Source organism: Strigops habroptila, chromosome 5, assembly GCF_004027225.2.
Source record: "Strigops habroptila isolate Jane chromosome 5, bStrHab1.2.pri, whole genome shotgun sequence".
NCBI classification, from domain to species: domain Eukaryota; kingdom Metazoa; phylum Chordata; class Aves; order Psittaciformes; family Psittacidae; genus Strigops; species Strigops habroptila.
In genome coordinates, this window is record NC_044281.2 from 9,127,201 (window position 1) to 9,151,354 (window position 24,154).

Genomic DNA, 24,154 nt, shown 5'->3' on the forward strand with positions numbered 1-24,154 from the left:
GAAAGTTTTTTCATGTCATCATAAATACATCTCAGAAATAAAAGTGTTTGTCTTTTCCTGACTGCGCAATGCAAATCAACAGAATGAAAGTGGAAAGTTCTGTCAAGAGGTCATTTGTGTTTCTGGATGGAAATGAGATGCAGGGAGAGGCAAGAGGCACAGAAAAGAAAAGCAAGTAAAAGGGAAGATAAAGAGTGTTATACATGGAAAACTATGCCACAGCACTATTGCTTGTAATTTCTTGTAAACCAAAGAACACTCAAGCAGATATGGAGGTAATTCAAGCTGCTATGCCCTCTTGCAATTAAAGAGGCCACAAAATTCACCTCTGTTGAGATGCTGCCCATCATACGTAACAATGTATAAATGTGGTTTTATATTGATTTATGGTTTAGTTCTCATAATAATTACAGCACCTGTAGGCACTCTGATCATAAAAGATGTGATAGTGAAGCCTCATCTCACCCTACTAGGATAAAACCACCTGCCAAGACTGACAGTAGTGATGTGATTGTACTCTCTCTGTGCCTAGGGTGGTGGGACCTCCCACTGAGTAGCTTCCTGGACACCATAATGCTACTCAGTATTAAAACCAGGGGAATGCTGTTTTAGGAGAGAGTTTGTGCACAAGCCCTTTCTGAAGCACTTGAATAACTCAGCAACCAAAAAGCCTTACCCAGGTGTCACCCAGGAAGGTCAGTGCCCACTCCCAACCTGGTGACGTGCTCTGTGTGGAGTGAAGGCTCCCATGGCCAAGAGCAGAGTATGGGTAAGCACAGGTAGGGCAGTGCTGGCTCTGTCCTCAGGGAACTTAGAAGCATCTCCAAGGCCCACTGACCCAGCTCATAAGCTCTTGGGCTGCCCTGAACCAAAGCATAGTGGGGGATTCAATTCAAAAGTCTGGTCCCGATCTGAACTAACACACTAACATGGACATATCCCGATGCCAGCAAGCCTCATCTCTGCTCATAAGATGGAGAAACCCAATTACTTCCATCAAGAGAAGGCTGCAGCCTTTTTTCTTTATGTTTCTCCTATTTCATTATCATTAGCAATGTCAAACACCCTTGGGCATCGGCAAGGGAAGGGCATGCTAATCTTCTGTCCCCCAACTGTGCCATGTAACAGACAGCTCAGCCCCAGTAACGCTTACATTAACACCGATGGGATCCTGCCTGGGGACAAAGCCAGAGGTCTAACCTGGCAGCTGCTTCAGCTCTTCTGAGCACATAATTGTGCACATGCTGCTATCTAAACTCTTCTCAGCTCCTTCTGACATTTAAGGCAAAGGAATGTGACCGATGCTCTATCTCCAGCCCACTGCTTGTGCTGAACCTCACAGCACTGACTCCACAGCTCTCCCTTTGGAAAGTTAAGTAATGGAAATGTCAGCCTCTAGCCTCACTGCTTGATTTAGGAAAGAGCTGAAAAGTCATTTCACCTCCCATGTTGCAGCAGGCCCTGGACACCTTTGACCACTGGAAGTGTAGAGGGATATAAGCAAGAGTAAAACCTTGGTGGGAAGAGGAAGTGTGGAAAGCATCTAGGAAATGTGATGATGTGGGTAAGATTTCTTCATCACCTTCTTTGGCCTATGGCCTCTGCAAAAATGCCCAAGGTGATAAAAATCAGTGGAACCAGTACTTGTCATTCTTTTAGACTTTCTTTACATTGGGTAGGCCTATTTTCCCCAAATGTTCACAAAATGCAGAGAACTTCAGCCCAAAAAGAGGCCAACGGTGAAAAGCTGTGGTTGTAAATTAAATTACATGATTTCATAACTAGCGGAAGAGCCTAGCTCCCTGTGCAACAATCTCCCCACACTGATGAACATATGAAAAAATTCCAGTCCATTTCCTAAGAACCTCCTTATCAGTGGAACAAGAATGCTCTGCTCCACCAAAATATTCACCGTTGTCATGTCTTCCTGAAGCCATTTCCAGCTTCCCACCTTAGTCAAACTCACTTCATTAGGAAACATTTACTGCTTAAGTAATAGCAATTCTTTCCACGTAGCTCCACCATTTGCATTTCAGATGGGACACAACTAGCCATATGCTCCTTTTTTGTAATAAACCAGCTCAGAAACAGCTTCACTTCTCTGCATTTTGCTACAAAAAATGAGTGTAGGTTAATATATATTATGTCTCAAGTCAGGAGAAAATTAAGTCAACGAGAAAATTAAAACAAAAGGGTGCTCTTTAGGGGAAATCTAAGCAACTTCGGATGGAATTTCAAAAGTGCCTACGGGACACAGGAATCTATGCTCAGAGTTAGGCGCTTAAGAGACGTATTTTTAAAGGTGTTTAGATGCTTAAAGATGCATGCAAATACTTTGTGTGGGATTTTCGAAATCTCAAAGACCTATCTCCCACTGATTTCAAAGACCATTTCAGAGCCCATTAGGCATTTATTTGCATCTTTTGATACCTTTCAAAGAACAAAGTTCCAAAATGACTTTTCTGACCTCTTACAGTAAAAGTGAGAAGAGAACCAAGATTTTTCTCAACTCCATTCTAAAATGTTATCTGTACGACCAACCTTTCTTTCCAAGCAAGATCTCTGTAGCCTCATGCTGCATTAAGAGGACATATCACATGAGCACCATGAACCATGCACTGCTTGTGCTGATGTCAGATTGCTCATGTGTGAGGGAGAACAGAAAGGGACAACCTCAGGATGACACTGTATGCTCAAGTCTTAACGGATCTCCTGTGTGAAGCCTGATTTTCAGTGATGTCTAGACAGGTGGTGAAAAAACACTACAATAAACTTGTCACCCCAATCTCCTTGCTGCAGGGATCTGTGTGTCATCCGCCCCTTGCACAGTTTTCATGGGACAGCTTCAAGCTTGCATCTGCACTTTCTTACTGCTTTCTCACTTTCGTACTCAAATCCTACTTTAAGGCTGCACAATTAAGTCAACATCAAATATATGTCAGGAAATGATAAAGGTAGGATTGCATCAGGAAGATTAATGTGCCTGGATTGCTGACTGTTTATTTTATAGTGCTCATCTTATCAGGTAAAATGACAGTATATACAAACACATTTTTTTTCAAACAAGAGGAACAAGCAGTCTGCCATTTCAACCATGCCCCCAAATTCCAGGAAAGTAAATTACAGAGAAAGAGGCGGGGCATTTACTCCAAAGGTGCATGCCAGGCACACACGGCCACAGAGCATAGAATCATAGAATCACAGAATGTTTTGGGTTCAAAGCAACCTTAATGATAATCTGGTTCCAACCCACTGCCACCGGCAGGGACACCTTCCACTAGATAGACCAGGTTGCTCCAAGCCCCATCCAACCTGGCCTTGAACACTGCCAGGGATGGGACAGCCACAGCTTCTCTGGGAAGCCTGTGCCGGCGCCTCAGCAGCCTCATAGTGAAGAATTTTTTCATAGTATACATCATCTTTAAGCAGGATCCACTGGTGGTAACAAATACAAAATGAACGGCACTTAACGTATTTGACTGAATGAAATCCTGAAGCCACAGGTAAAAGTGCCTTCACTTCTCGATGCATTATAAAATGCAGAAGTGCGACTGTCTCCTATTAAATGAGCAGAACAAAACTGTGACACCCCTGCTTGGCCCCCAGGGTGCACATTAGGTGAGAATCCTAATGGAGTTCAAGTCTTCAGATCCTGCGGGACACAGGAATGCCGTATCCCAAAGGGAGTCTTGCCCCAACACTTCTCATGCCCAGAAATCCCATCCTGCTCCCAGCTAGCACCCAGTGCTGGCACTTCCCTCTCACACTCACCATGCAACCTGGCTCTGTCTAGGCTCTGCCTTATCATCTTCTTTTACAAGTTGACAAAATTGGAGCAGCCTCACCTCTTTTGGCTGTTGGCTGCACCTACCATGGGGTTCTCCCCGGTTCCCCTGCCTGCACGGGGCTGGCAGCATGCATCCTGCTGCCATATAGCTGGCTGGCTGCCTGCCTGCAGCTTCGTGGTCCCTGAGGCACTTCAGTATGCCTCTAATTTTAAGTAATTTGATCATTTGACCATTTTATCATCCTGGCTATGACTTCTGATTATAGTTATATCAATAAATCTATGTGGTTTCTCTGTTCCTAAGTGTAGCACTGGAAAGCTTGGCAATATAAAGGCTGACTGAGCTTTCTTTGGGCTCGAGAAGCTGTGAGAAGGTCAATGAGGTCTCCTATGGGGTCACAGAATGAAACTGTACCCAAGAGCACACACAAAATACATGTGCAAGGCTTAACTATGCCTTCTGCAGTCAGAAAACCAGCGTTAAAAGCATCAGTGAGGAAGGAGTGCTTCCAAGATGTCAGCCGATACCCTTCAGCTCCCCTGAGGAAGGAAGAAATAACGAATGCTGTCCCACAGGCCCATCGCATCTTTCAAGTAATGGGCTCATATGCTAATGGATTAAAATTTGGGCTGTCACTGTAAACAATCATTAAACAGGGCTCGCTTTCTCATGTCTATTCTTGCAGGTCATTGTGATAGCCTCTGATGAATTCCACTTCTTTTATATGCCTTATTTTATTCCATTTCATGTCATATGATGAAAATCTTGGAGGAGCTGAACATCCAGGAATCCAGTTAGTTATTATGGTGATCATGAAAGCAAAAAAAAATCAAAACAAACTAAAATGACTGTCCAATGGGAATACCTGGGCACCTCCTCGGGGGATTTTGGGCTAACTCCCCATGGCACATCCTGCAGCACTGCTTGGTGACATAGCTGGACCCTCACATGAGAACATCGCGTCCAGGCAGAACTGGAAGGTGTCTGCAGACTGAGGTGCAGCTCTGCAGCTAACACATGGAGAAGCCCATGAGGCTGCATGTGGGAGGGCTGGCAGGGCTGAACTAAGCCTGAGGCAGGTAAGATGCTGACAGGCGCCTCCTTGTGCCTCACTGCTGACTTGTGGGGTGCAAGTCGTTGCACTTTGGTCTTTGAGCTTCTGTTAGGGCAATAACTGCAATAAACGTACTAAGCAGCACAAGGGAACCCATGAGCATACTGGGAGAGGTTGTCACTACTTCCCCTATGTAACGTGCTTCTCCTCTTCCCTATTAGGGAAATAAGAGAAGAGCGCAAAATAGACCAATAGTTATCTCCTGCACAGATCTTGACCATGAAAAGATGCCTCTTCAGACCTCAGACAAGGTCTATATCCCAGCAGTGATGGCAATGTGCTGCACCTGGCTGCTTGGCCAAGCTGGAGCAGCCAACTTGGCTTTCTGTTGAATCAGTCTCCGTAAAAATTAATGGGGTCAATAAACCAGGCACGGGTGAGTACACCGGTGAGTACACAGGCTCCTAACTCCCCACTCTTCTGCAAATAACATATGGTATTATTTTCTGGGCACAGAGTGTACCTTTGCCTGCAGAGAGCATGCTGCTGAAGAGAGGATTCACGGCTATGAAGGACTGTCCCTGGAGGGAAGAACTGCGTTTTAAGGAGGCATCTCAATAAAATCAGAGAATGGTTCTTTGCCTGTGAAGTGTAGGGGAGTGCTATAATTATATTTCCTTAGTTCATGAATAAAGTATAATCATTAGTGACACAGTGATAATAAAAAGAACCCCACTCCATGCTTTATCTTTACTCCTAAGACAACTATTCAGTCTTTATTTTCAGCAATGTATTACTGAAAAATATGATTTTTTTTTTAAATTACTATGCAATATCTGCACGTAGCATGAAGAAGGTTTCATGTGTAGCTCTGATGGGAAGGAAGGAGGATAAATGAGACAATGTTTCTAGAAGAGCAGTTTTACTGGGAACAGATGCAGGCGCATTTTTGTCAGAGCGAGATGATGATGGCAGTTCTTCCCTATTCAACATCTTTTAATTAGCCCTCTGCAGTTTGGAAACCTGAGAGCATTGTTGGTACTATGTCTGTTTATTAAAGATTCATATGCAGACTTTGCTGGCCATGGGTCATTTGCTTTTTGGAACCAGAGCAACAGAAAATTGTGTCTGAGATATCTGCAAAAAAGTACTTAATGAAATGACTAACGTCTTCAGCCAAGTGTCTAGTTGATTATAGGGTCCAAACAGCAGAACAGCAATAAATCTGCCACAAAGAGAATTGTCAGTCAAGAAAAAAAGGCATAAAACCAGACAGGGAAGTGAGAGCTAAAAATGTGAAAATGCAAATCTAGTGTTATTTTTACTAGTCAGAGCTCTGATATTTGAGCGCATATGCTAATTTGGTCAAGTGTGAGATCCCACCATGTCTCAGCGAGCACTATTTTACAGGGGAAGTGATGTTCCATTCTGCAATCACTTAAATGTTGTGTATTTTCTCCAGGCAAAAATAAAAATAAAAAAAACCAAGGAAAAAACCAACAACATTTTGCAGCATAAACAAGCCCAAAGCATTCCCTTTACCATAAAACAACGTATTAATAAAAACACAGTTGTTGTACGTTTATATTTCCACCAGAGACATTTCTTACCTTCGTCTGCTCTGACTAGAAAACAGTGATCAGGAACTCAAATTCCTGGTCGGATGTCAGTATGGTCCTCTTCAAGCCCCCTGCCCCTCCGAGTAGGGCACTAAATGCACATTTAAAGCAAACCTGGCAGTATATGCCTGCATAAAGTGTCTGGCAATCAGTCCCAAATGCCTTCTCTATCATTTGGATTCCTGCAAGGTTTTTCTTTCTGGTACACAGGGCATCTTTGTTGACATTACCAGCAGGCAAGTTGAAATGAAGCCAGGCTGAACATTATGCCTCAACATTCGAACATGCATTGTACTGTGGTTCAGCCACGTGTCAGGAGGCTGGTGGGAGCGCTCATTTACCCAGGCAGCTTTGGGTATGTTTAATATGTCTCAACACAACACCATGCAGAGATACTTGAACCAGCTCTAAGCAGGGACCTGCAAGGTTAACCAGGCTGGGCAGACCCAGCCTCCGGGAGCTCGGTTAGCCCGTTCATACCGTCTGTGTGCTGTGGCATTGCGTCTTGTTAAAACACACTGCCTGCAATATCCCTTTGCTGGGGAGTGACTGGTCATCTCTGCTGCTCACCTCGGCACCACATCAGTCATCCTCAAAGCTGCCCGCACACACAGACAGCTAAAATGGGCTGCTCCAGGGGGCTTGTGTGCACCTCTGTTTCAACATCAGCCTCAGAATAAATACCAGCTGCTTCCTCTGACCCTCAACCCATTTACAAGTATTCTCATACAGCCCTATAGCAGCAATGACTTGGTACTGTTATACCCATTTTACAGATAGGTTAAGTTTTAGTGTAAAGTCCTGGCACCCTCCATACAGAGTCAACAGGGACTTCTGGTAGCCTGCCCAAGCTCAGGTACCTCACAGTGGTTTCCGCAACATGTGGAGCTCAGCCCAAGAGGATGGCACCCAACAATGCCTCCTGCCAGGAGACAAGACTGCCTGGCATCATTGCCTGATTTAGCACACAGTTGAACACCAGGTATGCAGACATACATATATATAAAATAGTATATATAAAATATATTCATAATGAACACAGGCACACAATATTTTACACTTTCTATGAATCATACCCTACAACCTGCCTGTGCTTGCAAAGAGATTGAAATCATACCACTGCACTCTTAAGAATATCATTAAAGAACAGCAATGCCGCGTGTCTCCTTCAAAACAAACTTTGCTGTATTTTTGAGGTTGATGCAAAACTTTAGCTGCAGTGCAGAACAATAAACAATACATATTTTATAACAGCAGCACAAAAATAGCATGCAATATTTCTTTCCTGGGCCTGCTAGTGCTTCTCTTCTGCTTTAAGATCACAAGAGAAGAAAAAGCACAGCTTATTTTGAGTGCCTTCTATTCAATGTTATTTATTTATCTAATTTATTTTTCCTTTTTGTCCTTCGTAGCCCAGCTTCTGCACGAAGGGCTTTAGAATGTCTACTTTTCACAGTGGTTTCCCTAGGATATTTTACCTATTTCAGCTGTTCAAATGTTTATCTTCACCAGGAATAAAAGGAGAAAAGCTTGATTCTCTCAGGGTGATGCAACGCTTCTGCATGGCATTTCAATAGCATCCTGTTATTCAAACAATTAGAAATCACAGAGACCATGCACAGAATTATCAGCATACTGCATAGAGATTTTTATTATTATGTAGTGGATAATGAAAATGATTTGAAGGACCCCAAAGCATCATAACAGAAGGAAGCACTGAATAATCAGGTGATTTTGGGGGGTTTTTTGACAGCAAGAGAGCAAAATATTGTTTACTGGACATATGTCAAGCTAAAATGCACTAAAGTGGTGAATATATTTATTGATGCCCTTCCTTGCATACCAAATGCAACATGCTGTCGGAGTCTAGCTGGAGTGCAGAGCCAGGAGCTAGGGCAATCACCATACAGCTGCCATGCTGCTGCTGCTTAATAGCTGGGAGTGACTGGCAATGCTTAAAAATCTGTATGGATTTTCAGAGCACGTTTGTTATGACAGCTCCCGGAGGTTGTTTCAAAACAGTTTAATGGGCTGCTCCCAGAGCCACCTTGCCTTATAGCCATGAGGAGAGCCACCCAGGCACTGCATCCTTCTCTGAGCCCGACCAGCTCGGGTGAGGAGCTGTTTCCATGCTCCACTAGTTTTCAAGGCTTCATCCTGGAGACTGCAGCTCATGAAAACTGCTTTAATCTGCTGTGCAAGACACTGAAACTTGATTCCTAATTCTCCTTTCATTTTTTCCCCGTAAATTTCTTTACTAAGTTTTCGACAAAAAACATCACAAACTTCACCTTTGCTTCCTTCTTACAATTCAAAGCACCAATTATAATATGACCTTCATCTGGCTTTCCTATGCGTCTAGTGCCCTCAACAGTACAGTGAATTGTATGCTAACACCGTTAGGGCAAAATAAATGTTTCATTTTATTTTTTTTTTTAAATATCATTCCTATTTAAAAGGAACTAAGTTATGTAAAACAGTGTTTGCTAGACTGGATGCTTTAAGCCCAAGCAGAGAAAATAGAGAATTACAAGGCTGATGACTGGGTTTGAAAAGCAATGGAAAAATCCTCATGCTAGCTGTGTGACTAGAGAAGAAAATTATGTTCACAGGACAATTCAAGTATCTGCAGGTATCTAACGTGTGAAGTTTATTTAAAGCACATAGAATAAAATAAATGGCTTTTTATGGTTTGCCTACACTTGATGTCCTTCACGTTTCTATAGCCTGTGCTAAAACAAAGCTTTGCTAACTGTTTCTCTCCTTTTGTAAACATTTGAGTCTGTCCTTCACGAACATTTTATCCTGATATTGTTTGCTGCTATCTCGAAACCAGCAGAATAATGAGAATTGTCCCCACAAAGCCCAGCGTTTCACTCTGGCCTGTAACAGCCACAGTGGGAATATTGCAACATCTTGTGGGAAGCTGGGGACACCATCTAGCTGCAGGTCCTGCATGGACCTTGCCATGCAGGAAGGCTGGGTCTGCTCACGAAGACCTACAGCACCAGTTGGGACCAATGGCAAATTTCTGGTAACACCTTTGTTAATGACACTAGAAGCTACTTCTGAAAGTGGGAAGTGGACTCATTTATCAGTGATAGTAAAGAGATGATAGCCTTCTGGCTAGCAGAGACCAGTGTGCTGCAAGCCCCATCCCATGCAACATGTGAACTATTCACCGCTGGTGGAGAAGGCAAGGCTTAGGAGTGACCCTCCTAAAACTAGTGAGAAGAAAACAGTGGTAAAATCATTCTTCTTTGTAAAGACTCCCTCCACAGTCCTGCAAAATCAGACTACCTCTCACCATCAACTGCTCTGTGTCCTCAAATGTGTGCCTCCCACTTATGAGCAGACCTGCCTGAGGCAGCAGCATCTGAATTGGCTGCCTACTCCAGGCTCCCCAGCTTGGTAAGCTGACTTGAATTACAAAACAAAATCCAGTCTAGTGATTTAATGAAATTTTAGGAGGATACTTCCAGGCTTTCCTTCAGGCACTGTTTACACCTTCTGCACAGACAGAAATAAAGCAAGATAACCTCATGTCCTTCTGCAGAGCGGTGAAATGAGATCCTGGCCCATAGGTATGAGCCTGGGACCCAGGCAAATTGCTGCACGTGCAAGAAGGAGAGAGCAGTAGTAACCCTCTTTTTCCTCAGAGCGTTCAGGTCTGTAGGTGAAAGCTGCTGTACAAACCTCGATATTATTACTGGCTGGGGATGCTGCCTCTTCTCTTGCTGTTTCATGATGACCACAATGGCTGACTGCTTTTGGGAGCAAGTCGGAAGGAAAAGTACCACTTCCAGGGAAAGGAAGATGTACAAATGAATGAAACATGCCATCTCAATGACGTGTCCTTGCCAGAAAACTAATGAGATGACAGTAACCTTCTTCAGGTCTGGGACACAGAGCTGTGGAATCCACCTGCAAAAGGATGCACCAGAAGGACGGGCATCCCTGAGGCACCCGGGCTTCTTCACATGGGAAAGCTTCATTACAAAATGGACAGGCTGAGACACAGCAATTAAGTCTGTACGTCTGGGCACATCTCACATAGGCTTTTAGCTGCGACTTACTCATGGGAAAGGCCCAGGGCAGGAGATGGATGCTGTGGGGAAGAGACACCTGCCACCCCACAGAGGCTGTGGGAGCTGAGGTCAGCCCCGCGCATCAGCTCCTATTGAGTTTTCCTCAGGCTCATATTTAATGCATGGGATGTATTTTTAATGGCCTAGATGTGTGAACAAATCATGGCCTTGATGTTCCAACATGGGTGTGTGAAGGAGCCTCCGACCTTCTGCAATGGATGCAGTTTTAATTTAATAGTTAACATAAAGTAGGATGGAAGACATGAAGCATTCTATTAAGACATTTGATAATAAATTGGAAAGTGCTTTCCCTGTGCTTTACATAGTTATTCTCTCTGCTGATCTATTTAGCCAACACATGTAATTCTGAGCTACAAAGTTGTATTCCTGCTTTCGTAAACATACTTACATAAAACTCAATAACAACACAGTCTATTTATTGCTAAAATGTTAGTAGGAAATTGGAAAAGGTATAAATACAATTCATTGCTGGTGATCTCCTGCCCCCTGAAGGCACTGTAAGGCTCCAAATCTTGCTCAGTTCACAGCATCATAAAACTGAAGCAATAAATGTCACTCCTTTCTTGATTGTGCATTAGGCCAATCAACTTTTTATTGCGACTAAATAGGCCATCATGAAGGCACCGCTCCGTTTACTACTAGGGCATGACTTTGGCTAAATGGGGGGCCAGGGCAGAAGGAAAGCTTATTTTTAAATAACAAAAAGGGGGAAACAAAATCAGGGAAAAAAAGGTGCAAAAGCACGTTGTTCTCCAAGGTCTCTGCAGTTGTTCTTTCATGCTGTAATGCCCTGATGTACGCAGATGATTGTGTGTCAATGCACATTAATATCTGCTGTGCATTATCATATTATCCCTTATGTGCACTTTCACAGACTGGTGAGCTCGGGCTTTCCCAGCCATGGGGGTACACAATCAAGTGGTGGCTTCACCTTGGAGCACCTGCACCTCCCACAAAGCATCAGGAGCGGGGCATGATCTTTATAACACCCTGTATTATAGCAAGAGCACAAAACAGTTCTAAAGCATTCCTTCAAAGGCAAATAAAGGTGTGTGCTCAGAAAGCTGCTACATTTTCCTACCTAGGACTGAAATCCAGTCACAGCTGGTGGCAGAGGAATAAAAACCCAAAATCCCTGGGTTCATTTGCCTTCCTTTTAAACTGGGCACACAAGATGCTCTCTGCCATGTTGTCATGTGTATATGTGGTCTATGGCCATACCCAGAAAATACAGGGGGATGCTGTGGCTGTCTCACACAATGCCCAGCCACACATGTGCACCCTTGTAACACACACAGGTTGACGCTAATGGAGTCCACAGCCACACCACCTTGATGCCAGCCAAGCCACTACCCCACACATTCTCCAGCTGTCCATACCATATAGATGTTCAATTCACCTGCTCCATCCTGGATGTGCCATTTCAGCCTCCAAGCCATGGAGAAGGAAGGCAGGTGAGGACTATCTCCCTGCTGCTGTCAGATACTGCCCCCAAACCCCATCCCGAGCCCCAGCACGTGCAGCTGCTGCAGATCCTCCCCACTCCCCAGCAAACAGCAAACTGGACCAACTGCAAGTCAGCTGTAGGTTTTCTCCCTGCTTCCACAGTCCTCTATCTTTTCCCAGTCCATCTTTCCAGCCTTCTCTGCCATGACATCCTTCTATGTCTCCATGCCTCCCATCCACACACCACATGCTGAACCTAGGGATAGGCATCTTGGTAATGGAAACCTAACAGGAAAATCAGGCCATTTGAACCACACTTTTAAGATTATTGCCGCTTTAACCCCACCCCCCCAATCCGTTAATGTTGACAGACTGATGAAGTGGCTAATTTGTGAAGATAAATGACAGCTCTACACGTCTTACAATGCTTCCTCTCCTTAAATTTTAGGAGAATTTGTGTCTTCTCCTACAGGAGCTTGGCATCATGATAAGACAAGAAAACCCCCAAAATCTCAGGAGTTATTTTTGGCTTTTCACAAATCAGTGTTTTCTCTGAAGCAATTGAAGCAGTCAGTAAGCCAAACTCTGCTTTTATCATCACAATTTCCAAGTTATTCCTTTGCACTGTGTGAACGATTGTGCATTTACATTCCAACAGAGTCTATTCTCCCTTCCGTCAGCGAAAGGCTCCACTGGCTACTGAGACGTTACTGCACGGTTAAGATACAGGGAAAGAACTTTTGTTTCACTGAAGTAAGTGGAACAACTTTAACTGACTTCCATAAGCTGGAAGTTCACCTTCTGAAACCAAACCCCAAGTTTGGATCAACATCTGAAAAGAGGAGCACAAGGGAAAAAAAATCTATAAGCTTTATGACTGTGTAGGGTATTATCCCCTGGACACAGAGTGAGTTTTGCTGTAATTGCAAAAGATAACAAATGTCTGTTTTATTACAAAACCAAACATTAGGAATCCTAGGTTTTGGATAAGATGGATGTGCCGTATAGGGTCCCTAAAAGACCTACTTGGGTGAGTAGTACAGAAGGAACACAATGTGGGTTTGCATTTATCTGAGAACGTTTAGAGCTGTGATATATAGTGTATATGACAGACTTCCTCGATGTATAGAGAAAATATTGCCAATTTCTTTGTGTAGGCTGAATTATTTACCAGAGTGTTCCAAAGTGTATTGGCAATAAAACACTATGAAATATAAGTAACTCCAGACAATCTTGGGTTATGTTAAAACCATTTTTTTTTTTTTAAAGAATGTTATTAAGAAAATAAATCCTGAGAATCTGGAAAGGCAGAACTTTCTCAAATGAACATAAACCTCTGAAGGATTTCATTGACTCAGTGGATGGAAAGGTCAAATTCTCCAAACCATCACCCTAAGGGAGTTGGGAATCAGCCTCACTTCGAAATTAAATAGGCTGTTTTGGCACACGATGAAGGCTCAAGGATGGTAAAGCGATTTTGTGAAACTTACCTGACTGGGAAAAAAAGCTGTTTTTAACTAAACCCAAATATAATGTATGTAGAGTAAGAAGTTTCACCAGATGTCCAAAAAAGCCACGATTTTCCCAAGCATTAACTTTCTAGCCAAGCCACTAGTAGTGCATTCAATTTAGAAGAACAAGGTGCTCATTCCTGCCTCCTATGGTGGAGGACTGGACCCCAGGGTTTCTTAGAGAAACCCTTCCCTTCCCTTGTTCCTTCTGCAGACTCATTGCTGAAAAAGAGAAAACACACATATTTTTGGCTTGATTTAAGGTCTTTTACAAGTCAATGGGGATCTTCCTTTGACTATGGTTGGGGACAAAGCCACTTTTTCATCTGGGCTAGTTTTAAGTTGAAATTGTCCACTGAAAGAGTCCTACAATCTCTCAGCAGCTTTGAGTGAGAAACCTGATAGGAGCTGTGGCATTCATGAAATGCTCACCTGTGGACTGTATTTTTTGACTCTTACACGACATCTAGACACTGGTTGCTAATAAGCCTCAAGCTGTCACCTAAGCTGGAACCACTGCAACTTTGTTCTTATTTGTGCTGTGGACAGCAACTCAAGCTAGAAATTTGTATTTTGCTAGTTTTCCCACTTTTGTGCCAGTTCCCGTGGCCTTTCCTTCCACAGCCCAAATGAAGGAATATGGCCAGGTTCATGTTCCCATATTCAGCTTCCATTTCCCAGGCAGCAGATCTGGCTGACCAGCCTCCTACAAAAGCCACCCCTTCTCAGAGCAGGCTTAATAATTAAAATATAGCACATAAGTAGGTGTCATATTGTGTTTTCTAACATGTTTTGTCTTTCATTACAAATCTTTCTTAGACCAATTTCCAGTTGCTTAGGCTACTTTTTTACAGTAGTACTGACTGTTAACCCACTGCATGGTATCTCTACAGATATCTCAACACAGCATCTCAACAGTGACACTGGAAGTCAGCTGCTTTCTTTTTATTCCAAAATCTTTGAACCATAGAACATGTACCAAATGATACATTAACAGTTCACAGAGCAAGAACTGAGCTAATTTCTGGGCAAGCACTGGAGGTACCTGTTATGAGGATGGGGCTAATATAAGTGACACGGGTGTAAGAGGGAGGGTGTAAGCTGCAGAGATTGCATGCTGCAGTGCCTTTACTTTCCTCTGTAAATCCCTGCTTGGACTGTTATTAGACATGACTGCTAAGCACCAGACGAAAATTTACTCAACAGCAGCTTCACTTCATGCCTTAGGTATGATCTGAAGTTAAGCAGAAATCGCAAGACTGGGTTTTTTTTAATTATTTGATTCAATTTCTGAGCTTATTTACACCACAAGTCCAATGAGTATGTTTAAGCGTTACATGTAGTCATGAGTGAAGAAAACAGAAAGCAGCGGAAAATGGCAATATATCTACTGTATAATGCACGGGACATCGCAGATGTTAAAGGAGCTCTTTGTTTCTGCATCTGGAACAAGTAGGTCACACATAGTTATTATACACACTGCTGAACATGAAGCAGCCAAGACCCGTGTAATGTATGTAAGCTTTCAAACTACCCTTTAGTACTTTATAGTAGTACAGAATCTTATTTGCAGATGTTCTGGTTGAGAGCAAGTGATGGAAGGGGCAAGGGACACAAAGCTGACTGACCTAATTGCTGGGTGGATTGAGAAGCTGGCAAAATCATTAGTTTCTTTTATATGTTTTCTTTCTATACTATAATAAAGATAAATATTGATTGCTAGAGCAATATTGATTGTAGGGGTCACTGCAGATGGCAGCTGCATGATTTACACAAATATCTCCCATGTACGGCGCCGCTTACTTGCATAAGAATGCAGTTTCACCATCCTCGTGTGTTGCAGACTCTTCACTAGCCTTATAGGAGCATTTACCCAAACTACATATGTCAGTGATTAGCAGTAAAGTATGAAACAAAGGACTGAAACAGTTCATCTTCTTAATACGTTTTATGTGTGTGTGTCTGCTGTGGCTAAGTGGAGTTTATTGTCCCAGCCATGTGGAAAGAAGAGCAGGACGCAAGGGACCTGCTGTAATTATGCTGCCACCTCACTTGGGAATACCACCCAGCTGCACAGCACGCCTGAGACCAATGCTCCTTCCTTCACCCATTGATCTAGACACTGAATGTGCCAAGCCCCTTCTTCAGGCCTGGATGCCGTCCTCCAAGCTCCCAGCTTTGTGTCACCAAGGACACAGTGTGCCCGCAGAATGGTTTCAGCATCTTCTCCTGAGCTGAACCTGCCCGGTGGGATCCTTGCCCATTTGGAAGAAATGGAAAAGGCTCCTCCTGGGCCAGGCTTCTGAGGAGGGAGGAAAGTTGCCTACCACAAGCATGCTGCCTATGGCAGAGCACAAAACCCTCTGCTCAGCCAAGGAGGAATCCTTAGGACGTGTGGGAGCAAGCTGCAGGAAGCAGCAGGGGTATTTAAGCCCCTTTTAATCATGGGTTCAACCCCCCAAGTGGCCCATTTCAAGGTCAGGCCTCCTCTGCCAGGGATACCACTGCCTCTCTTCTCTATCTGCAACCTCCAGGAGGGAGGAAGGAGAAGGCAGAGGAGCAATCTGCAGAGATGGCCTCCTTACTTCCTTGGACGCTGTCAGGCTGCAGGGAAAGCACTCTCTCCCAAGCACATTATACATCTCTGTGTGTCTGTCTTACAGCTAGCAAACTGCATCTTATTCTGGGCAATGCTGCACTTTGGGACTGCTGCTGGCTGACCTGCTGATATTGAAATTCAGAGGAAAGGCATGCATATTTAACCCCAATTCATCATTTTGACTTTGATTAACTCTACAAGTCAGAGGTCTGCAGGCTTTAATCTTGTTTAAGAAAATACTCCTGTCCTCTCTATTGTTGTTTTCCAACAGGAAACTCAACAAAAGAGTTTTTCCAATTATTTATCTCCTTCTACTTACTTGGACACATTGTGGACCTCTGAAATAGCTGCCCAGTATCTATCCAAACCATGGTTTGTCCATCGTAGAGTGCTCTTATTTCCTCAGTGGCCCATAAGGAGGAGATTAATACTGGAATGCAGGTTTCTGACATGGTTATGCACTGACACTAAGCCACTTCAGCAGATGAGCAGGCACTCCATTTGGTTAGTACTATTTATATACAGTGAGTGAGTATTTCATAGATGCTTTCTGGAAGATCTTAGAAACACACCATGGTTCAGAATGTTACGCTTCATTTTTCATTTCCTTTTAAGTATATCTCTCGGGGTGTTGAGTAGCCCTGTCTTAAAAAATCAATTATTCTTTAGCCAGCTCAGAAATAAAACCCAAAGTAAGCAACACCAAATGTCTGATTTACCAATAGATTGCAATCCCGTGCTAAAGAGCATAGCCACTGCCCTGCTTTAAATATTCATGAAGCCCACTGGTGCAAAATGCATTAAAGGTGGGAATAATGCCAGTAATACAGGATCCTCTTAGTGACAAGAAGCTTTCACGTATTAAAGTAGCAAGATGTTAAAGACTTTCAACTGAACAGTCTTTGTTTTTAACCTAGAGAAAGAGATTCAGTAATGGAATGCCAAATTGCATTCACTCTTGCGATACTAGACTGCAGCATAGGATAATAATACATGTGTGCTTTACCATGGAGTGGAAAACCTGTTATTACAGTGGGTTCTTTTCTGCCTTTTCTTCATGCTTTCCAGAAAACGTTCACACACATATCTTTCTCCTTCGAGCAGTCTTCTATGTGCCAACTCCCCACCCCCTCCATCAGAATCCCAGGAGTCTAGCCATTAACAGAATGGTTTTACACAAATAAAAAGATTTTAAAATCCTGGTGACATAGTACAATACCACAATTCAGCTGAGTGACAACTGGCAATGAATAACAGAGAAAAAGAAAAGAAGAAAGATAAAAGAAAGGGTTAAACCAGATACAAGGGACTGCAAAGTAACAGACTGTGGCAATGCAGAATAATGTTAATTGTCGCTTTAAATCATCAGCAGCCCAACTACATCTGCTATCACACCTGTGCTCTCTTCTCTGATCTACTCTGGCACCCTAGAAATATTAGGCGGACAGCCAGCCTTGCATCTCCAGCTCTCTGCAGTCTGGCTCAGCTTCCAGCTTGCATCCCTTTTACCTGGAATGGATCAGGCACTGACCCTGCACTCTCGAACTGGTCCTGATTGATAGGGGATGCTGCCAGTGGCGGGGCTTGATATCCCGTACCAATAGGTGCTGCAGCCACCAGGAACCACTGACCCCATTTGAATTACACAAACCTCATCAGTCAGGTGAGATGCCTAGAGGAGCCCTGCTTACATCTGAAATTTGATCCACATAGCAATAGTGATCAAATAATAAACTGAAATGTCTTTTCCCACTTCATCTGTGGACATTTCCTGCACACCAAATCTTGGCAGGAGGAGTGGGGGAATGTGTCTATCTGGTGCCAAACATGGAAATTCAATTAATGTACATTTGGAAGAGGGATCTAGGACCTCTATACATAGTCTGCTTTTATTCTAGAAATAAGAATAACAAAGAGCTAACACCCAGAAGGCTCATTTTTTAGAAAGACGTTTATCCAAGACTAATCAGGGGGCAGGGACAGGAAATCAGGGCTCTGTTATGGCATATGAAGTTGTTTACTTCAAAGCAGACCTCTAACAGGCTTTACATGGTCTTTGTACTTCTGGTTGGAAATCTGCTTTCCTGCCTTTTAACAGTCTGTCTAGTAGCATCTTCCTAGTAAATGCCCTTCCCTGCTTCCTGCCCTGAGAAGCCTCTTCCCCTGCAGGAAGACCACCTGTCAATAAAGATTGAGAACTTTAGCTCCTGCAGCCATTATGCTGCTCCGTATAAGCCAAGTTGTTTCAGAGGGGAGGAATTAAATGGTGCAAAAGCTGCAGTGGGAACATTATTGGGGTAAGTTGGATCAGGCTTTTTACCAAGCTATTTCTGGAAAAAAATAAACACTGCTACTCAGTACTTATGATTAATAATGTTATCTTGTAGCTAATTTTATTCCTTGCCCCTCTCTTCTGCCTTCCAATCTGGAAGTGCACTTAATTATGAAAACATGAGCACTAGACTGTGAATTTTGATATATTAATTTTACCACGGTTTTGTTTCTACGCTGCACCACCAAAACTATCAAGGACAACCGGTCAAGGAGACAATGAAAAACCTGACACCTGCGGTAATTTTCTTAAGCAAAGTCAACATTAAGCAATTTCTTCCACACAAATCTCATTACGTTACTGCAAACCTATAACCATGATGCATCTTGCTCCTGTTCAACACCACAATTTCTTTTGATGACTGGAGCCAGAGAAAGGCTGCTGTGGTTTGTTTACTTGGTGTTTTTTAAATGCTAGAACCAGAGGTTATTAAAATCCTGGCAAGACTAAACCAAAATGAGCACAAATGGATGACCATGACCATATTTCTAAGCTTCTTCGCCTACTAGCAGAAATGTTCATAATTTCATGCCTGACTAACAGTACATGGAAGCCTTGCCTGGATGAGGTCAGCTGCCCAACACTGGCACAATTATCACGCTCACCATTCATTCGTTCATTGACTCCTCTCTGCTCCATTCATGCCATCCAAGTTAGAGTTTGGGCAACGTTGCTTTATTGACATCTCACTGTCCAGCTTCTGTATCCATCCTTTAGCTACCACCACCCCACAGCTTCAGAAGCCACATCATTCAGATAACAGCTCTAACATTTGCATGATTATTTTGTTGTCTCTCTAAATTTTTATAAATTCCTTAGACAGAAATATGAGGTTTGGCATTAAGGCAGTGTTAGAAGTACACCTCTGTGAACAGCGGCTTTTTTAATCTAGTGGCTATTTCAAAATCACAATGAAATTATTAGTTTAAAGTTGGCTTAATTTCCATGTTTGCATAGTTTCTAGCAAAATGAAAAAAATAAATAAATATTCTGAATAGACAGAATTAGTTCCCTTCAGCTTATGTGGTTAAGGTTTAAAATAATAATAAAAAAACCCCCCTGAATACTTTTGAAACCATTTTTATAAAATAAAAACTAAACCAGCTTCCATTGAGAAAATGTCTAAATGTACACTCTAATTATTTCAAACATTTGAGGGTTAGGTCATCAACTCCAGCAACTAGGAAAAAGCGAGACAGATTTCCCAGCGCTTCTAATGCCATACATGAATTAACATGATCATAATACTAATGATACTTTTTAACCGGAAAAGCTTTAGGTCAATTATTTTTCCCAATTCTATTTTTACCAAAGTATAAAGCTGTAAAAGCCCAGATGGAATAACAGAAGTTATAACAGCAACAAAATGGATAACTCTGTTTCTAGACTTCATGTTCCAAAATTATAAAACAGACTGGTTTATACATTTTTTCATGGTAATAACCACCTCAATCAGTCGGCGATGATCTCTGGGTGCAGAAAATTGAATATCTAATATTTGTAATGCTTTCTAAACCACAGTACCTTTAAATAATACAACGTTCATTAAAATAGAAGAATAGACCAAATTACTGTACCAAACATCCTCTGCATCTTCGTCACACTCTGCCCCAAACTGGCAAATGTCACAGGTCGATGTCTCTTTTTGATTGGTTTCACCTGAGCCTTCATTGACTGTTTGATGGAAAGCAGAAAAATATACATTAGTAAAGACAGCACTGTAGCAAAGCACTTCTCTCTAGAAAAATCTATTCACTGTGTCAGCTTAATGCGTTGCTCACAAAGCTGATGGCTGGCCAACAGACAGTGTTTCTGAGTGGGGCCAACACAGAGATTTCCATGTTGGTCTGTGATAAATTCCCTTAATATATTATAGAGTTAGAAAGGAAACTGGAGAAAGACCCTTCCTCTTCCTTTTCCACTTAAACAATGATCATTTCAAAAAGCAGCCTGGGAAGGTTCTGTCACCATTAAGCCCCACTGCTTTGTTCCCTGGGAAAATAATGGAGGTGTACTGATAGCATCACACTCTGCCTTATGTCCTTTACCAGTGAAGGCCTTGAGATGGACCCCAAGGGGATGCTTTCCTCGAAAGTGTTTTGAAATCACCTGCCGTGTGGTGCAATCTAGTCCATTCCAAAGCAAAACATTTTTCTCTTCAGAAGCACAGCTATGAGCCCCAAGGACTAGTTATCTCTGACAGGGAAGATTTAGTGCTGTCCAGAGGAGGGGATGATCTCCAGCATAGGTTAAATCTGAAACCCAGGAAAGTCAACGCCTATGTCTGCAGTTGTGTAAGGTTTGTACCTGGCCCTCAAGTCAAAACCATGAAGGGACTAAGAGGAAAATAGAAATACGGGTGTAGGGGACTGCAAAAAAATATCAACAGCCGAGAACTGAAAAATAGAACGGTGCCTACTAAGGCAGGCACCAGGAGGAGGGGTTGTTAAAAGATCCAAAAGAAATATAATCTGCATTTGTATTGAAGTATAGAAGCACCTTTTGATATGTTTTGAAAGATGCTGCTTTCTAGCAAGACACTGTACCTAGCGATATCCTTCTGCCAGTTACAGAATACTTAAACCACCCCAGACTTTAAGTATCAGTCGGCTCTGACTGATGTTGTTATCTGCATAAACAGCCTCTGCAGTGTCATCCTTTCATTCCTCCTTCATTTGGAGTCGGCACTGTGGTGCAGGCTTATAGCACATTTGGGTCCAACCTACCAAAGCTGACAGACACTCAGAAGTGTGTCAGTAGCCCCAGTGACATCGTTGGGACAAACTCCCTGCCTGATGTTGCATATCCACTGCATAGGACCATTCACCCCGGTGTTACTGGTTAACCAGGTTGTTAAAACTTTGAACAGGCTGCTTTTGTTACGTACTCAGGAAAGGGAAAGACTCCCAAGCTTTCACAAAGCTGTTGGAGGAGAAAGGGCTTTTATCCCTAGAATGTCCCAAAACAAACTTGTTTTCCTACCCTGGACAAGTTATTTAACCTCTGTCATTTTTCCTACTGTGTAAAATGGGAATAATACCATTTTCTACCAACAATGAATATGGAAACAAGTATATTAAAAGATTGCTATATGCTTAGATACTAAAGTGATAGAGACTACAGAAACACCTGAGGTAGACAGTTTGTCTTAAGAAGTTTTTTCCTGAGGCTTCTTCAAAGGAAGAGTTGGTATGGAATCACAGAATGGCTTGGAAGGATCTTTGACCTTAAAGATCATCTAGTTCCAACCCCCTGCCACAGGCAGGGATGCCTGTATGTTTAGGTATGTGCTATGCTGCAGCAATTTCTTGTCATGCTTGAATTTAAACTATATTAAATTGAAAACAATTCACCTCTGATGAGCATTCTAATTATCTTAAAAAAAAAAAAAAAAAAAGAGGGTTTTGACCTTTTTGTACACCTTTTTGCACACCTTTTTGCTCACCTTTATATCCACAAAATTCATGTCCGAAAAACCAAAGGGGAAATTCAGAAAACATTCTGGATTTTTGTTCTACTGCATTGTCAGGCTTTGCAAGGAGGCTCTGAGCTGTGTTTTTGGTGTTTCTTTAAACGACTGAGGAACACTTTAGGCTCACGTTTTATAAGAGGTGAAGGTGTATGAGGGTGGACAAGGCGTCCAAGTGTCATGCCCTCACACCATCACCATCTCTACGTACTGCCTGTGTGATCCCAACCCAACAGCACTGTGAGGCTCCTGCTGCTATACAGCTCCTCCCCACTCCTCTGCAGCTGCATCCGGGCCTGTGTTTTTCAGTAACTTTCATTTACATTTTAAATATAGAAATCTTTTTACTGAGGAGATAACTTTGACAGCCAGTCTTGGCAGGGGGTTTCCAGTGGTTAGGATATCAGCACAACATGTAACGAATGACTATATGCAAAGGACAATGGGACCTATGGGCAGAAGACTTCTTACAACAGCCAAGCATTCCTCACCTACCCGGAATATGACAATCTCTCCACTTCAGGAGGGTGAGAATATATGGAAAAGAGCTATAATTTCTTTATTTCGTTATTCTGCAAATCACTTCCCTTGCATTTCCTTTTAATTAAAAGCATATGCCCTATTTTTTCCTCCCTATAATGTTTCAGCAGGTGTGGTTTGATCAGGGTTTTACACGGTTCCACATCACAAGCCAAGTAAAATAGCTACTTCCATCATTAAAGGAAAGCATTTGAAAGGTTGAGCATGTTGAAGTAACTGATTTAGATAAGACCAACCATACTAAGGCACAATTCATTTCATAATTTCTACTAGAAAATAATAGGTCACTCCTTCATATTTTTCTGAAGAAGCTCTGCATCCAGTGACCCATAGTCAATGTGCACATTGTCATTAAATGTCCAAGCATGCAGCAGTCTTGATTAAAAAAGACAGCTGTTTATCTCTCTCCCTCTCTGTTTTCAGATAATAACCACAGATAATATTATCTTTACATTTCCTTGAGGTGTTTTTTCTCTCCCTACACAAACATACACGCTGGCATATGCACCCACACCCAGGACTGACACACAGGACTTATTTTCTCCATGCTGTGCACATAAGTGCTTTGACAAATCCAGACATCTTAGAGTTATTTTCCCAACATTACCTGCTGGTTTTTAGCTTGAGGTCTAGTGAATGCTCATTTTCTAAGGTGACTTTTTCCTTTTTTTATTCTCCTTGCTGCACTTGCTGATTTGCACTTATTTTCATATCCCAACTAAGAAGAAAAATGTTAGCAAAAATAATCTAGTTTCTGGATTCCTCTTCTAAAAATAAAAGGAGTATGATTATGGGTTTTTTTCTCATGCACATTATGTAGTTATCTTACTAGCAACTGTTCAGGTTTAACACCAAGACCCTGTAGGAACATAGTAGGGCTCCAAGGAAGCTAATCGCTGAAGCCCACCACTTATTACTCGCAACTGAGAGATGTTAAACTGCAAGTTTCTATTTGTATTAGCAAGATTAGCAACTTCCAGAGTTCAAGGAAATGTGCTAACATGGGTTAGAAGGTCACTAACATTATCTGAAAGTCACTTCAGAGACTACCTCGATCTCCTAAGCAATATAAATTCTTCAGCTGGGAAGACACCATACACAATTTACAGAGTCAGTGGACTGTGGTAACCACAACAGCTCCTGTTTTAATCATTTGGTCCTTTTCTGGCCTCCTCACTGCACTCAGATCAAATAGTCGTGATTTCAAGAATCTGTATTGCTTGCAAGTCCCACTGGAACAAAACCATTTTCGAGACATTTTCTTTGTTTCCACAGATGAAAAAACAGACTGAAAGTATAATCAGTAAATTGGTCTGACTCTGTGCTTATCTCCTGCAATATCAGAAGAAAACCAGAAGTCCTAAACTGTCCTCCTGATGTAGACACAATTTGACTTGACTCCTCATGGTGGGACATCTTTGCTATTGTTGAAAGAAGAACAAAGCTTGCTCTAGCTCATCCTAACACTTGTTTTAGCTGTAAAATCTAGGTAATAACAAAGATGAGGGTTGATGGCCATTTTTGTATTTTGGAATGAAAGACAATGTGCAATTTAAAATGAGGAGAAGGAAAAGAATGCTCTTCAGAGCAGCTGAAGTGATCTCACCACATGCTTCAGTCCCAACAGGAGTGCTCTGGGCAGGTGACAAGGCAAGTGGAGGAAGTGATAAAGCTCTGAGAAACCAGG

General features: G+C 42.4%; 1 protein-coding gene across 1 annotated transcript in view; it reads right to left on the minus strand.

Annotated features, from left to right (window-relative positions):
* The window catches only part of TMEFF2 (transmembrane protein with EGF like and two follistatin like domains 2), a 127,722-nt gene that overhangs the window by 33,656 nt on the left and 69,912 nt on the right, over window positions 1-24,154 (minus strand). The window contains exon 5 of the mRNA XM_030488933.1: window positions 20,036-20,132. Within this exon, the coding sequence (XP_030344793.1) occupies window positions 20,036-20,132 (97 nt within the window). The remainder of the gene's footprint in view (window positions 1-20,035; window positions 20,133-24,154) is intronic.